The 17,309-nt window shown below is 35.8% G+C and overlaps 1 protein-coding gene across 3 annotated transcripts in view; it reads left to right on the top strand.

The window, feature by feature from the left end:
- The window catches only part of DNAAF4 (dynein axonemal assembly factor 4), a 76,572-nt gene that overhangs the window by 45,093 nt on the left and 14,170 nt on the right, over positions 1 to 17,309 (top strand). For all 3 annotated transcript variants that reach the window (XM_029237195.1, XM_029237194.1, XM_029237196.1), the window contains exons 5-6: positions 12,139 to 12,284; positions 13,586 to 13,695. In XM_029237195.1, the coding sequence (XP_029093028.1) occupies positions 12,139 to 12,284; positions 13,586 to 13,695 (256 nt within the window). The remainder of the gene's footprint in view (positions 1 to 12,138; positions 12,285 to 13,585; positions 13,696 to 17,309) is intronic.

Genomic DNA, 17,309 nt, shown 5'->3' with positions numbered 1-17,309 from the left:
GGAGCCCAGTGCATCTGTTATGTAGACTGGAGAATTCCTCTACAGGGAAGCTAACTAGTATAGGATGAAAAAGCCCTGGCATTTATAATGGCCCCACTAGTTCACCATGCTGAAGCTCACTAGTCAACAATGTTTAGATTCATGTACACAAAACTTCCAGTCAGAATATTTGTACTTCATCTTTAATATGAACAGACAGCCAAGAACCAAACAGAAGAATGCAAATTGGAACAATCAAGTAATGCAGGGAATAGAAGAAAACTTAAAAAGAAGTATAATTAGGTGGGGCTAATGGCAGATTCTGGGAGGGCTCACGCTGAGTACTTCCCAGAACTTCTGCCAGTGTCCTTGTCCCCATGGTGAGCCACAGCCACCCCCCGCCTCTGCAGAAGACCCTCCAACACTAGCAGGATGGACACCAACCTCCAAACTTCATTCATATGTTGAACCTGAAGACAGTTGACACACCAAGAGAATCTGACAGAACGTCCTCACGTGAGGGACTCCTGGTGAAATCAGTTTGTGGAAACAGTCACAGTGCATCAAGAAACCTTTACTATTCACAGAAAGATAGACGAGATGAAAAGGCAGAGGGATATGTACCAGATGAAGGAACAAGATAAAACTCCAGAAAAACAACTAAATGAAGTGGAGACAGGCAACCTTCCAGAAAAATAATTCAGAATAATGATAGTGAAGATGATCCAGGACCTCGGAAAAAGAATGGAGGCAAAGATCGAGAAAATGCAAGAAATGTTTAACAAAGACCTAGAAGAACTAAAGAACAAACAAACAGAGATGAACAATACAATAACTGAAATGAAAAATACACTAGAAGGAATCAGTAGCAGAATAACTGAGGCAGAAGAACGGATAAGTGACCTGGAAGACAGAATGGTGGAATTCACTGCTGCAAAACAGAATAAAGAAAAAAGAATGAAAAGAAATGAAGACAGCCTAAGAGACCTCTGGGAAAACATTAAACGCAACAACATTCACATTATAGGGGTCCCAGAAGGAGAAGACAGAGAGAAAGGACCTGAGAAAATATTTGAAGAGATTATAGTTGAAAACTTCCCTAACATGGGAAAGGAAATAGCCACCCAAGTCCAGGAAGCACAGCGAGTCCCATACAGGATAAGCCCAAGGAGAAACACGCCGAGACACATAATAATCAAATTGGCAAAAATTAAAGACAAAGAAAAATTATTGAAATCAGCAAGGGAAAAACGACAAATAACATACAAGGGAACTCCCATAAGGTTAACAGCTGATTTCTCAGCAGAAACTTTACAAGCCAGAAGGCAGTGGCATGATATACTTAAAGTGATGAAAGGGAAGAACCTACAACCAAGATTACTCTACCTGGCAAGGTTCTCATTCAGATTCAATGGAGAAATCAAAAGCTTAACAGACAAGCAAAAGCTAAGAGAATTCAGCACCACCAAACCAGCTCTACAACAAATGCTGAAGGAACTTCTCTCTAACTGGGAAACACAAGAGAAGAAAAGGACCTACAAAAACAAACCCAACACAATTAAGAAAATGGTCATAAGAACATACATATCGATAATTACCTTAAACCTGAATGGATTAAATGCTCCCACCAATAGAACACAGGCTTGCTGAATGGATACAAAAACAAGACCCATATATATGCTGTCTACAAGAGACCCACTTCAGACCTAGAGACACATACAGACTGAAAGTGAGGGGATGGAAAAAGATATTCCATGCAAATGGAAATCAAAAGAAAGCTAGAGTAGCAATACCCATATCCGATAAAGTAGACTTTAAACTAAAGACTGTTACAAGAGACAAGGAAGGACACTACATAATGATCAACAGATCAAGAAGAAGATACAACAATTATAAATATATATGCACCCAACATAGGAGCACCTCAATACATAAGGCAACTGCCAACAGCTATAAAAGAAGAAATCGACAGTAACACAATAATAGTGGGGGACTTTAACACCTCACTTACACCAATGGACAGATCATTCAAAATGAAAATAAATAAGGAAACAGAAGCTTTAAATGACACAATAGACCAGATAGATTTAATTGGTATTTATAGGACATTCCATCCAAAAACAGCAGATTACACTTTCTTCTCAAGTGCTCATGGAACATTCTCCAGGATAGATCACATCTTGGGTCACAAATCAAGCCTCAGTAAATTTAAGAAAATTGAAATCATATCAAACATCTTTTCTGACCACAATGCTATGAAATTAGAATTGAATTACAGGGGAAAAAACGTAAAACACACAAACACATGAGAGCTAAACAGTACGTTACTAAATAACCAAGAGATCACTGAAGAAATCAAAGAGGAAATAAAAAAATACCTAGAGACAAATGACAATGAAAACATGACGATCCAAAACCTATGGGATGCAGCAAAAGCAGTTCTAAGAGGGAAGTTTATAGCTATACAAGCCTACCTCAAGAAATAAGAAAAATTTCAAATAAAGCATCTAACCTTACACCGAAAGGAACTAGAGAAAGAAGAACAAACAAACCCCAAAGTTAGCAGAAGGAAAGAAATCATAAAGATCAGATCAGAAATAAATGAAATAGAAACAAAGAAAACAATAGCAAAGATCAATAAAACTAAAAGCTGGTTCTTTGAGAAGATAAACAAAATTGATAAACCATTAGCTAGACTCATCAAGAAAAAGAGGGAGAGGACTCAAATCAATAAAATTAGAAATGAAAAAGAAGTTACAACAGACACTGCAGAAATACAAAGCATCCTAAGAGACTACAACAAGCAACTCTATGCCAATAAAATGGACAACCTGGAAGAAATGGACAAATTCTTAGAAAGGTATAACCTTCCAAGACTGAACCAGGAAGAAACAGAAAATATGAACAGACCAATCACAAGTAATGAAATTGAAAATGTGATGAAAAACCTTCCAACAAACAAAAGTCCAGAGCCAGATGATTTCACAGGTGAATTCTGTCAAACATTTAGAGACAAGCTAACACCCATCCTTCTCAAACTCTTCCAAAAAATTGCAGAGGAAGGAACACTCCCAAACTCATTCTATGAGGCCACCATCAACCTGATACCAAAACCAGACAAAGATACTACAAAAAAAGAAAATTACAGACCAATATCACTGATGAATATAGATGCGAAGATCCTCAACAAAATACTAGCAAACAGAATCCAAAAACACATTAAAACAATCATATACCATGATCAAGTGGGATTTATCCCAGGGATGCAAGGATTCTTCAGTATACATAAATCATCAGTGTGATAAACCGTATTGACGAAGAATAAAAACCATATGATCATCTCAATAGATGCAGAAAAAGCTTTTGACAAAATTCAACACCCATTTATGATAAAAACTCTCCAGAAAGTGGGCATAGAGGGAACCTACCTCAATATAATAAAGGCCATATATGGGAAACCCACAGCAAATGTCATTCTCAATGGTGAAAAACTGAAAGCATTTCCACTAAGATCAGGAACAAGACAAGGATGTCCACTCCCACCACTGTTATTCAACACAGTTTTGGAAGTCCTAGCCACGGCAATCAGAGAAGAAAAAGACATAAAAGGAATACAAATTGGAAAAGAAAAAGTAAAACTGTTTGCAGATGACATGATACTATAAATAGAGAATCCTAAAGATGCTACCAGAAAACTACTAGAGCTAATCAATGAGTTTGGTAAAGTTGCAGGATACAAAATTAATGCACAGAAATCTCTTGCATTCCTATACACTAATGATGAAAGATCTGAAAGGGAAACTAAGGAAACACTCCCATTTACCACTGCTACAAGAAGAATAAATACCTAGGAATAAACCTACCTAGAGAGACAAAAGACCTGCATGCAGGAAACTATAAGACACAGATGAAAGAAATTAAAGATGATACCAACAGATGGAGAGATATACCATGTTCTTGGATTGGAAGAATCAATATTGTGAAAATGACTCTACTACCCAAAGCAATCTACAGATTCAATGCAATCCCTGTCAAATTACCAATGGCATTTTTTATGGAACTAGAACAAAGTAACCTTTAAATTTGTATGGAGCCACAAAAGACCCCGAATAGCCAAAGCAGTCTTGAGGGAAAAAAATGGAGCTGGAGGAATCAGACTCCTTGACTTCAGGCTATACTACAAAGCTACAGTAATCAAGACAATATGGTACTGGCACAAAAACAGAAATATAGATCAGTGTAACAATATAGAAAGTCCAGAGATAAACCCATGCATCTATAGTTAACTAATGTATGACAAAGGAGGCAAGGATATACAATGGAGAAAAGACAGCCTCTTCAATAAGTGGTGCTGGGAAAACTGGACAGCTACATGTACAAGAATGAAATTAGAACACTCCCTAACACCATAATGAAAAATAAACTCAAAATGGGTTTGAGACCTAAATGTAAGACTGGACACTATAAAACTCTTAGAGGAAAACATAGGAAGAATACTCTTAGACATAAATCACAGAAAGATCTTTTTTGATCCATCTCCTAGAGTAATGGAAATAAAAACAAAAATAAACAAATGGGACCTAATGAAACTTAAAAGCTTTTGCACAACAAAGGAAACCATAAACAAGACCAAAAGACAACCCGCAGAATGGGAGAAAATATTTGCAAACGAATCAATGGACAAAGGATTAATCTCCAAAATATATAAACAGCTCATGCAGTTCAATATTAAAGAAGCAAACAACCCAATCCAAAAATGGGCAGAAGACCTAAATAGACATTTCTCCAAAGAAGACATATTGATGGCCAAGAAGCACATGAAAAGCTGCTGAACATCACTAATTATTAGAGAAATGCAAATCAAAACTACAATGTGGTATCACCTCACACTAGTTAGAATGGGCATCATCAGAAAATATACAAACAACAAATGCTGGAAAGGGTGTGGAGAAAAGGGAACCCTCTTGCAGTGTTGGTGGGAATGTAAATTGATACAGCCACTATGGAGAACAGTATGGAGGTTCCTTAAAAAACTAAAAATAGAATTACCATATGATCCAGCAATCCCACTACTGGGCATATACCCAGAGAAATCCATAATTCAGAAAGTCACATGCACCCCAATGTTCATTGCAGCACTGTTTACAATAGCCAGGTCATGGAAGCAACCTAAATGCCCATCGACAGATGAATGGATAAAGAAGTTGTGGTCCATATATACAATGTAATATTATTTAGCCATAAAAAGGAACGAAATTGGGTCATTTGTTGAGACATGGATGGATCTAGAGACTGTCATACAGAGTGAAGTAAGTCAGAAAGAGAAAAATATTGTATATTAATGCATGTATGTTGAACCTAGAAAAATGGTTCAGATGAACCAGTTTGCAGGGCAGAAGTTGAGACACAGATGTAGAGACCAAGCTTATGGACACCAAGGGGGGAAAGCTATGGGGGCGTGGCGATGGTGGTGTGATGAATTGGGCGATTAGAATTGACATGTATACACTGATGTGTATAAAATTGATGCCTAATACGAACCTGCTGTATAAAAAAAATAAAATTCAAAAATTAAAAGAAAATAAAGAACTATAATTAATGTCCTCAGAGAGATGAGAACATATTTTAATCCTTGAACAGTGACAAGCGGCTGTAATAAAGAATTTTTCCTAACAGAACGGTTTGGAAATTAAAATGTAATTTAAAAAATTAAAAATTAAATCAAATAGTTGGAATATTGTTAATTTTTTTCCAGAAAATAGAATAAGATGACAAAGAGATTTTATTATTTTATTTTATTTTATTCATTTATTTTTCGCTGTGTTGGGTCTTTGTTGCTGCCTGCCAGCTTTCTCTAGTTGTGGCGAGCAGGGGCTACTCTTCGTTGCGGTGCACAGGCTTCTCATTGCAGTGGCTTTTCTTGTTGCGGAGCATGGGCTGTAGGCACATGGGCTTCACTAGTTGCAGCACGTGGTCTCAGTAGTTGTGGCTCACAGGCTCTAGAGCACAGGCTCAGTAGTTGTGGCGCACGGGCTTAGTTGCTTCGTGGCATGTGGGATCTTCCCGGACCAGGGATCGAACCCGTGTGCCTTGCATTGGCAGGCGGATTCTTAACCACTGCGCCACCAGAGAAGCCCCAACAAAGAGGTTTTAAAATAGAAAAGATAAAACAACTAGAGTATCCATTCAGGTTGTACAACATTCACATAATAGGAGTATTAGGAAGAGGGAAGGGAGAAACAGAGGAAAAGTAATAATTTTTTTTAAATTCTTTTTTTTATTGAGATTTAATTGACATTATAAGTTTCATGTGTACAATATAATGATTTGATATGTGTGTATATTATGAAGTGATCATCACAGTAAATCTAGCAAATATGTCCAGCACCGTACATAGTTACAGTTTTTTTCTTAAGATGAGAACTTTTAAGATTTACTCTCTTAACGACTTTCAAATACGCTATACAGCATTATTAGCGATAGTCATCAGGCTGTACATTTCATTCACAGGGCTTATGTATTGTATGAGTAGAAGTCCATACCTTTTGACCATCATCAACCATTTTGTCCACGTCCCACCCCCCACCTCTGACAACCACCAATCTGTTCTCTGTATCTATGAGTCTGTTTTTTGTTTTAGGTTCCACATATAAGAAATAATTTTAAAAAACATTTTTTTTTAGCGGGGGGTGGTGGGAGAGATAAATCAGGAGTTTGGGATTAACATATACACACTACTGTATGTAAAATAGATAAACAAGGACCTGCTGTATAGCACAGGGAACTATATTCAATGTCTTGTAGTAATGTATAATGGAAAAGAATCTGAGAAAGAAATGTATATATATATATATATATATATATATATATATATGTATGTATATATATATTTGTTGTTGTTGTTCCTAATACTATTTTATTTTTCCTTGATCAACTATTGCAGCATTTTGCAAATTTTGTTTGTCTGTTCAGAAAAGCAATTTTTGGTTTTGTTGATCTTTTATTGTTTCTTTGTTTTCTATTCCATTAATTCCCGTGTTTATTTTTATTTGGCTTCTTCTAGTTTCTTTGGGTTTTCTCTGTTCTTTATACAATTTGTTTGCATTAATTTTTGAATCTTTTAACACATGCATATGAAGTTATTTTTTCTCTTAAATCCTGCATTAATACATTCACCAAGTCTTGAAATCTTGTGTTTTCATTGCCATTTAGTTGCAAATATTTTGTAACCCATCATGATTTTTTTTTGTCTTTGAATTATTAAGATTTTTTTTTAAATTTCCAAATGTATAAAAGAGGAATGACAGTTCGCATATTTTATATTATGTGGGTCATCGTGTTATATACAAATGTGTTTATAAATCATTTGTAGTTTGCTAGTGTGTATTTTTGTTTATTGTGAGTCTTTCTTTTGATATGGGCTACTTAGGTTTATTATTATAAATAAAATATATCCTGGGACCTTCCTGGTGGCACAGTGGTTAAGAATCCACCTGCCAATTCAGGGAACCCAGGTTTGAGTCCTGGTCTGGGAAGAAGCCACATGCCGTGGAGCAACTAAGCCCACGCGCACAACTACTGAGCCTGCGTGCCACAATTACTGAAGCCCATGCACCTAGAGCCCATGCTCCTCAGCAAGAGAAGCCACTGCAGTGAGAAGCCTGTGCACTGCAATGAAGAGCAGCCCCCGCTTTCCGCAACTAGAGAAAGCCTGCACACAGCAATGAAGACCCAATGCAGCCAAAAATAAATAAATTAACTAATTAAAAAATAAAATAAAATATATCCAAACATCTTAGAATTTCCTTCTGCCCTCTTACTTTGTGATTTATATTTACCAGACTTCCTTTTTTGTTCTTTTTTCTATTTTTCTGCCTTGGATTAAAAAATTTTTATTAATTACCTCCTTTCCTTTGTACTAATTTGAAAGGTATACATTCTATTTTTGTTCTCTGAATGATCAATATTAAATTTTTTATAACTGTTTTGATACATAGATATAATTACAATTCTATTTTTAATGTGCATACTAAACAAAATTTAATCTCTACCATTACTTGTAAATATTAGAAGGAAATTTAATACATGAACTTCAGTCGTACCCATCCTCTATGTTACTGTCTAAAGATTTTATTCCACTTTTTTGGTGGGAGGAACTCAACTGATCTCACCTTATTTTTAAACCTCTCTATTTAGTCATTAGTGTGGCTTTACCACATATACTCATTACTATTTCTGTTGACCCATATTTACTGCTTTTTAATTATTTTTGCTTCTTGCATCTAAGTTCTTTCTGGATCCAATTACCTTTCCTTTAAGTAAATCCTTTAGTAGTTTTAAATTTTTTTTTAACATCTTTACTGGAGTATAATTGCTTTACAGTGGTGTGTTAGTTTCTGCTTTATAACAAAGTGAATCAGTTATACATATACATATATCCCCATATCTCCTCCCTCTTGCATCTCCCTCCCACCCTCCCTATCCCACCCCTCTAGGTGGTCACTGAGCTGAGCTGATCTCCCTGTGGTATGCGGCTGCTTCCCACTAGCTAGCTATTTTACTTTTGGTAGTATATATAAGTCCATGCCACTCTCTCACTTCGTCCCAGCTTACCCTTCCCCCTCTCCGTGTCCTCAAGTCCATTCTCTACGTCTGCGTCTTTATACCTGTCTAGTAGTTCTTTAATAAAGATCTGAATGTTAAGTTCAGTTATTTTTATTTTGTTATTGTTATTCAGTGGTGTTTTAGATGGTTGTAGAATTCAAGATTGCCAGTTATTTTCCATCAGTAACTTGAAGATATGTTTCTATTGTCTTCTGACTTTTAATATTGCTGCTGGGAAGTCTGCTCTTGATTTAATATTGATCCTTTATAAGGTAAATCCATCCTTTGTCTCTGGTTGCTTTAAAATTCTTCACTTTGGTATATGTTGATTTTATTACTCTAAGTGCAGTTTTATATTTATTCATCTCATAATATCAGAAGTTGTAGTATAATTTCACTCAAAGAACGTATGTCTTACCTCAGTTCTGGGAAGTTATAAGCTATTGTTTTCAAATAGCAAATTGTTTTCAAATTGCCTTTATCTTCCTTGGCTGCGTTCTGTATAATATCCTCAGATCTGTCTTCTAGTTTGCAAATTTTCTTCAAATATGCCTAATGTGCTGTTAAACTTGTCCTAGAAGTTTTCAATTTCAGGGACAATATTTTTCATTTGCAAGTTCTGTTTGCTCCTTTCATACCTGTTTGTTCTTTTTTCATTACCTTAGTTTTTCATTATGTATTTTAGCCTATCTTAGCTCTTTAAGTAAGCATGTTTTAAATTATTATAGTCTCTTTCAGATTGTTCTGTTATTTCAAATTCTTAATAGGCCAGCCCTCCTGTTTGTTGTGTCTGCTGACTGTTCTCCATACTGTGAGGAAGAAACATACATTGTATCCGCATGTGATTTGTAGTTTTTGTTTGTGTGCTTATCTTCAGCACGGATTATTTTTATGTGTGCATATGAGGAAATTTCATGTGTACTGGTTTGCAGAAGTAGAATTACTCGGAAGGGATACCTGAAGTTTAGGTTTCTCACGAGAGACGTTTTTTCTTCTCTTCCAGAGCCCCAGGAGGAGACATGCTTCACTTTCTTGGAGTTGTGGACAGAGATTTTATGTGTCCATTTCACTGAGAGTGTAGCCCTTCTCAGGCTGTAATTGCATTTTCAGCTTTCACCTCTGTACCTATATCAGCATTAAATTTCCAGTCTTTATCCTTTATATATAGTCTCTAATATATATATGTATAATATATAATATATTCATATATATAAAATTTCAGATACAGATATGGATATCTAGATAGATATATAGATATATACCTTCATAGGTATACCTATATAGATATCTATATCTATATCTGAAAACTTTCCAAATAGCTTTTTGTCAGCTTTTGAGATTACCCTGGCTATAAATTGCTGATAAGGCTTTTCTTTTGCATAGGTTTTGAACTGAACTATGTACTTGAAACTTTTGTTTATTTGTTATATTTTTATCAAGCATTTTATGTGTTCCTAGCATTTTGTCTGCTTGTAAAATTGCTTGTTAAAGTTTGTAAAAACTTTAACCTATGCTGCTGAAAACAGAAAGCTAATTTCTTTTTATGTTTTTCTGTTTGTCTTATTTTACTGTAAGAGTTTGAAAGCTAGATATCCTATTTTTAATGTAACTCATGGTCACCATAATGATTTCCATAAGCATTTTCAAATGTTTATTCATTTACTTTTGTTTAACAAAATTAATAGCAAAGTAATTTTTAAATTTCTCATTATGGAAGAATAGTGCTTATTCCCTCCATGTTGTGTATCCTAGTAATCATTAGTGTAAAATGTGAACTTATATACTTCATTTTTACTTTTTATTCTGTTTTCCTTCTGTTGTAGTAACATTAAAAAATCTTACAACATTTTTTCGTGTGTTTTAGAAAACCCATTCTTTTTCATTTTTACCCTCAGGTTTCCCACTCCTGAGTTCTTAATTTTATTTGTCCATGTTCTGGAACATTTCTTTGAGTAATTCAGAAAACATGGCTAGATGGTATATTTACTTAGTTCTTACGTATCTAGGACTGTCTCTTGGCTTCACAAGTGAACAACAGTTTACCAGGCTATAAAATTCTTAGGACATTGTGTTAGGTAGGTTCAAGCCAACTGCTGAAATAAAGAGGTCCAAAGTTACAGATCAAATAAGATAGAAATTGAATTCTCTGTAATCTAAGACTTATTATGTAACAGCAATCAATCTAAGCCTGATAGATGGCTTTGTTCCACGGGGCCATCTAAGCTGGTGGGGCCACATATATCATCACATCATTTGGCTTCCATTTCTGTGTCCAAGGTGGATGCTGCAGTTGGCATTGTTTTTTAGCCAGTGGGAAGGGGAAAGAGGAAGTCCATTGCAAGTAGATTTACATGTAAGATAATTCCATAAGTTTTATACAGCACTTATATTCATATTCTGTTGTCCCAGGTTTGGCACATAACTACACCACTCTTAAGGGAGGCTGAACTTTGTTGAAGTTACTTTCTTTGTTTGAGTCCTTTTTCTTTCTTGCTCCCCTCCTCCCTCCCTTTGAAATGTTAATTCATGCCATTTTCAATTTTTCTTTAAAATGGAAGTTTTATTTTTTATTTTTTTAAAATTTTCTCTCTTTTTTTCAGACATTTTAAAAAATATATAAATTTATTTATTTTTGACTGAGTTGGGTCTTTGTTGCTGTGTGCAGGCTTTCTCTAGTTGCGGCGAGTGGGGCTTACTGTTCGTTGTGGCTCACAGGCTCTAGGCGCATGGGCTTCGGTAGTTGTGGCACACGGGCTTAGTTGCTCCACGGCATGTGGGATCTTCCCGGACCAGGGCTTGAACTCGTGTCTCCTGCATTAGCAGGCAGATTCTTAACCGCTGCATCACTTCCAGTTCCCTAAATTGGAAGTTTTATATCTTAATTTTATGTATTCATTTTATATCAAGGATATTAACTCTCTGTCATGTTTCTGGAAAATCTTTTTTTAAACAATTTTGATTTTGCCTTTTAAATCTGTATATCATGTTTTTAGTACTTTTCCTTTTTAGTACCTTTCCTTCCCTTTATTCATATAGTTTATATTCTAACATATAGATTAATTTCTTCTCTTATATTGACTTAATAATTATTACATCTAACTACCTTTATACAAATGTATGGCCTTTCATTACAACTCTTTGCCTGTTCCCATTAGCTGTCTTTAATAGCTGAAAAACTTTTATATCATCACCAGGGAGCTTATAGAAGATACTGATATCAGAGCTTAAGGAAAATGATGGCTTTGCCTAGGTGCCCTCCTCTAGAGTTGATGTAGATTAAGTTGCCTAGAGTGGCTTCCTCTATAGTGAATGTAAGTTAGACACTGTGTGGTTTAACAAAGAGAACCCCAGAAAAGTAGCTGAGGTCATTGAAAGAACAGATAATTAGCTGCCATAATTTCAATGAGGGATTTTACATGCCTTATTGTAGAAAATATGTTTGGATTATTTGTATAGGATTTTAGAAGTAGCTTTAATGTGTAATTACCTTAAAAGTCAGCTTGTTAACTAGGAAATGAGAGATAAATAACTTAGTTGCTAATATTGTTTTTGAAGGGAGAAATTCAGAAATTATATTTTTTGAGAAGTTAAAGGAAGACAGTATTCCTGCTCCTCGCTCTGTCGGCAGTATTAAAATCAACTTTACCCCTCGAGTATTCCCAACTGCTCTCCGGGAATCACAGGTAGCAGCAGAAGAGGAGGTCAGTATACTTGCTGTTAGTTACAGTGATCACAATGAAAATATTTTTTATTCCATATATTGAAACTGTTACTGGGTCTGAATTTTTAAAGTATTCATTAGGCTAAAGATATTACTTCATGAAAAAATTTAATATTTCCTTTTGAGAAAAATATATTTTGCAGGATTTTTATTTCTTTTTTGGCTCCAGAATGCTGATGAGAAAACACTGGTTTAATATCCAGTGTTCTTGCTTATCCCAGGAGATGAAATGTTGCATGTGCATTTATTTTATCAAATACATCATTTTCCATAATAGATTTGTAAACTTTGGGTCAGTGTATGTCGCGGTAAGAAAAGATTTGTAAATTTATTATTTTATTACAATTAATTATTAATATCAAGTATTTCTAATGTGACATTTGGCATTAATATCTTTCATTCATTTATAAATTCCTGAGCTCTGGGATTTTGAATATTGTATATTTAGTTGTGTAAGCACTAAGAACTGCTTTTTTTTTTTTTTTTACTGTAAGGTGTGAACTGATACCTCAATTGAAAAGTTGTGGAAATAATTGAATCTCCTTAAGATATAATGACACTTAATAAATATTAATTTTTTTCTTATTATTAACAGCATATTTCTATATTTTAGTATTTATAAAAGTACCTCTGTAACTATAAGGTTATAATTTTAAAAATCATTTATATATTTTTATAATGTAAAATATATATATATACATTATAAACAAGAAAAATAAAACGATATTCACATGAACTCCCAGAAATTTGGATGAAATTTGGACTAGAAATTTTTATACATTTGATCTTAATCAGCTAGTGAAGTTTAAAAAAAAGCTTAAAGATGTATAAAAACTAGAAGTTTAAAATCACCACCATCAATTATTTTATCAGTCTGCTCAGACTGCTATAACAAAGTACATAGACTGGGTGGCTTAAAGAACAGGCAATTATTTCTCACAGTTCTGGAGGCTGGGAAGTCCACGGTCAGGATGCTGGGGTGGGGTGGGGTGGGGTGCCAGCATGCCCTCTGGTCTCTTCCTCTTCTTATAAGGACACTAATCTTATGATGGGGGTCTCATCCTCATAACCTCATCCAAGCTTAATTATCACCCAAAGGCCCCATCTCCAAATACCATCACATTGGTGATTAGGGCTTCAACATATGAATTTTGGAGGACACAAACATTCAGTTCATAACAAATAGTATTTCCATCTTGTATAGGAAGATGGAAAATCTAAAAGTAACTTTTGATAAAACAAGACTTTTGTGTCCTTCATTAAACTTCATTCTCATTTCAGTGGCTACATAAACAAGCAGAGGCACGAAGAGCAATGAATACTGACATTCCTGAACTTTGTGATTTAAAAGAAGAGGAAAAGAACCCAGAATGGTTGAAGGACAAAGGAAAGTAAGTTGTTTGAACTCTGCCCATGAGATTTATAATAAATTTATGTAGATATTAATACTTACATATTTTCTAGTTATCTTGACATATGTGTGTGTGTGAGTTTGGGGGAGAAATAATGCAAATATGCCAATTCTGTAGGTAGTGCTTCCATATTTAAAAAGCCAGATCTTATAACAAATAAGACTCTTATTTTTATTGCTTTTGTATTTATATGTCATGGAAATGAAAAATATCACGTCTTTTGGATTGCTTATCAAAATCCCTTTTTAAATCACTTAACGTTTAACATAAGTCCTTCATACTACTTCCCTTAAAATCTTGGTTCTTTGGGGACTTCCCTGATGGCACAGTGGTTGGGAGTCCACCTGCCAGTGCAGGGGACATGGGTTCGAGCCCTGGTCCAGGGGGATCCCACATGCCGCGGAGCAACTAAGCTCGTGCGCCACGGCTGCTGAGCCTGTGCTCTAGGGCCCATGAGCCACAGCTGCTGAAGCCCGCCTGCCACAACTGCTGAGGCCCCAGTGCCTGGAGCCCATGCTCCGCAACAAGAGAAGCCACAGCAATGAGGAGTCTGCACAACGCAACGAAGAGTGGCCCCCGCTCGCCGGAACTAGGGAGGGGCCTGTGTGCAGAAACAAAGACCCAGCACAGCCAAAAATAAATAATAAATAAACTTATTAGAAAAAAAATCATGGTTCTTTAAAACTAGAGCTACTTTGGTTAGTCATATCCATCTTTAAAAGATTATCAAATTATCCTATAAATTATCATTTTATATCCAGACAGTCCTTTTATTTATTTATATGTGGCTCTGTGTGTAAACTTTTAGACAGTTAACAACAATGAATTCTGCTATATTCTGTGGTAATTCGAGTTCATATTTTGAAGCAATTTTGTAGATATTATTTATCTCATTTTATACACTTTTGTATTATTTTCCTATTGCTGCCATGGCAAACTACCACAAACTTAGTGGCTTAAAACAATACAAATTTATTATCTTATAGTTCTGGAGGTCAGAAGTCTAAAATGGGTTTTTCTGGGCTAAAATCAAGATATCAGTTGCAATCCTTCTGGAGGCTGTAAGGGAGAATCTATTTTCTTGGGTTTTCCAGCTTTGAGACTGCCCACATTCCTTGGCTTATGGCCCCCAACCAGCAGTTGCGTCACCCTGAACTTTGCTTCCATAGTCACCTCTCCTTGTCTGACTCTGGCTCTCCTGCCTCCCTCTTTCTTTTATAAGTGCCATTGTAATTACATTAGTCCCACTTGTATAATCCAGGATAATCTCCTACTGCAAGATCCTTAACTTAATCACATCTGCAGGGTTCTTTCTAACTAACCATTTTAGTTAATATATTCCCAGGTTTTGGGGATTAGTATGTGGACATCTTTGGTGGGGAGATTTATCTGTCTAACCACAAAATCTGTGTTTTTCTTTTCTCATCTTCTCTCTGTTCATCCTTGGTCTTTTCTCGTATCTGATAACAACACCAGAGATTGATTTGTGGAGTTGAGCTGGAGTTAACAATTTTTCTGAAGTTCAGAAGCCTGGGGCTGACAGCTTTGTTCCTCTTACTCCCAACAAAAATCCCCTCTCCTTCTTCTCCATCTATTAAACCATTAAATAAATATCTGTTGATTACTTGTGGTTTGTCAGAATGTAGGCTAGGCTCTGAGCTACAGAGATCAGTAGAGAAGAGGGACATATACAAGTACTTATAACACTGTGTGGGAAGTACAATACATAGAAAATACAAATGCTTATAACACTGTGTGGGAAGTACAATACATAGAAAGAACAAGGTAAAATGAGAGTACAGAAGAGGGGCACCTAACCTTAAAGGAAGAAAGGTAGTTTCAGGAAGAGCTTCCTAAAGAATATAGCACTTGAGCTCCTCTTAATGATAAGTAGGAGTTTCAGGAGGAAGGACAGAAAGGCAATAGCAGAGGAGACGGTATGAGCAAAAGCTCAGAGACAAGAATACTGTGATATATAGGTCAGGAACTGGGTAGTTTATTGCTTCCTAAAACATAAATTTGGTGCTAGGAATAATGCCAAATGAACCTAGAAAAATAGGCAGTGGCCTTGTGTTATTCTTATATTTTATTCTGTAAGGTGGGGAAAAATGTGTTGCAGAAACTATGGCAGAGGTCTTGAACCATTATGACATTGTTATAGGGTGAAGAGGAGAGCAGTGTGAGAAATATTCAGGAGGTAAAATAGGGAGGACTTCTTGAGTGATTGTTGGGGAGTGAGAGAAGAGTAGTTGTGGGCGACTTTGGGTTTCTCGTTTCAATGATTGATTATATGATGCCACCAACTGAATTAGAGAACTCTAGAAGAGGGCCATTTAGGAGGGAATGTAGGTAAGTTCAGTTTTGAATATGTTAAGTTTGAGCTGCCTCTTGGTCAGTCTGGCTGACAGTGTCCAGCAAGTTTGAAACTCAGGGGAGAGGCCAACAGTGTATTAATGATTTGGAGGTTATCAGCATTTATGTAGCAGTTGATTAACAAGAGTAGGTGAGATATCTGAAAAGAGCACGTAGACCAGAGGAGTAGTGGCCTAAGGATAAAACCCTGTGACCTACCAACATTTGAAGACCTGGTAAAATAAAGGAGTACACAAAAATACTCCCAGAAGCCAATGGAATAGAAACTTTCAGAGATTTTGTTTTGTTTTGTTCTTCTTTAAGAATAGAAAAGGTTTGAATAGATGTGCAGATGAGACAGAAGAGGTGGCTGTACTGTCCTCAAGAAGAGTGGAGAAAATTGGGTCAAGGCCAAAGGTAGATGGTTTATCCCGATTTTGTTTTGTTTTTCCTCTTGTTAAAAGTTGCATTCACTTTTACACTTTATGATAAAGATATATCTTTTGAAAAAAATTTACACTGCACATCAATTCAAAGTCCCCCTTGGTTTTTCTGTTTTTTGTTTTTTTAACATCTTTATTATAAGTGCTTTACAATGGTGTGTTAGTTTCTGGTTTATAACAAAGTGAATCAGTTATACATATACATATGTTCCCATATCTCTTCCCTCTGGCATCCCCCTCCCTCCCACCCTCCTATCCCACCCCTCTAGGTGGTGACAAATCACCGAGCTAATCTCCCCGTGCTATGCGGCTGCTTCCCACTAGCTATCTGTTTTACGTTTGGAAGTGTATATATGTCCATGCCACTCTCTCACTTTGTCACAGCTTACCCTTCCTCCTCCCCATATCATCAAGTCCATTCTCTAGTAGGTCTGTGTCTTTATTCCTGTCTTGCTACTAGGTTCTTTGTGACCTTTTTTTTTTTTCTTAGATTCCATATATATGTGTTAGCATACGGTATTTGTCTTTCTTTTTCTGACTTACTTCACTCTGTATGACAGACTCTGGGTTCATCCACCTCACTACAAATAACTCAATTTCGTTTCTTTTTATGGCTGAGTAATATTCCATTGTATATATGTGCCACATCTTCTTTATCCATTCATCTGTTGAATGGACACTTAGGTTGCTTTCATGTCCTGGCTATTGTAAATAGAGCTGCAATGAACATTTTGGTACTTGACTCTTTTTGAATTATGGTTTTCTCAGGGTATGTGCCCAGTAGTGGGATTGCTGGGT

Source organism: Monodon monoceros, unplaced genomic scaffold (assembly GCF_005190385.1).
Source record: "Monodon monoceros isolate NGI ecotype Baffin Bay Population unplaced genomic scaffold, NGI_Narwhal_1 Super_Scaffold_21, whole genome shotgun sequence".
Lineage (NCBI taxonomy): Eukaryota > Metazoa > Chordata > Mammalia > Artiodactyla > Monodontidae > Monodon > Monodon monoceros.
This window is presented reverse-complemented; position numbering and strand designations above follow the sequence as displayed.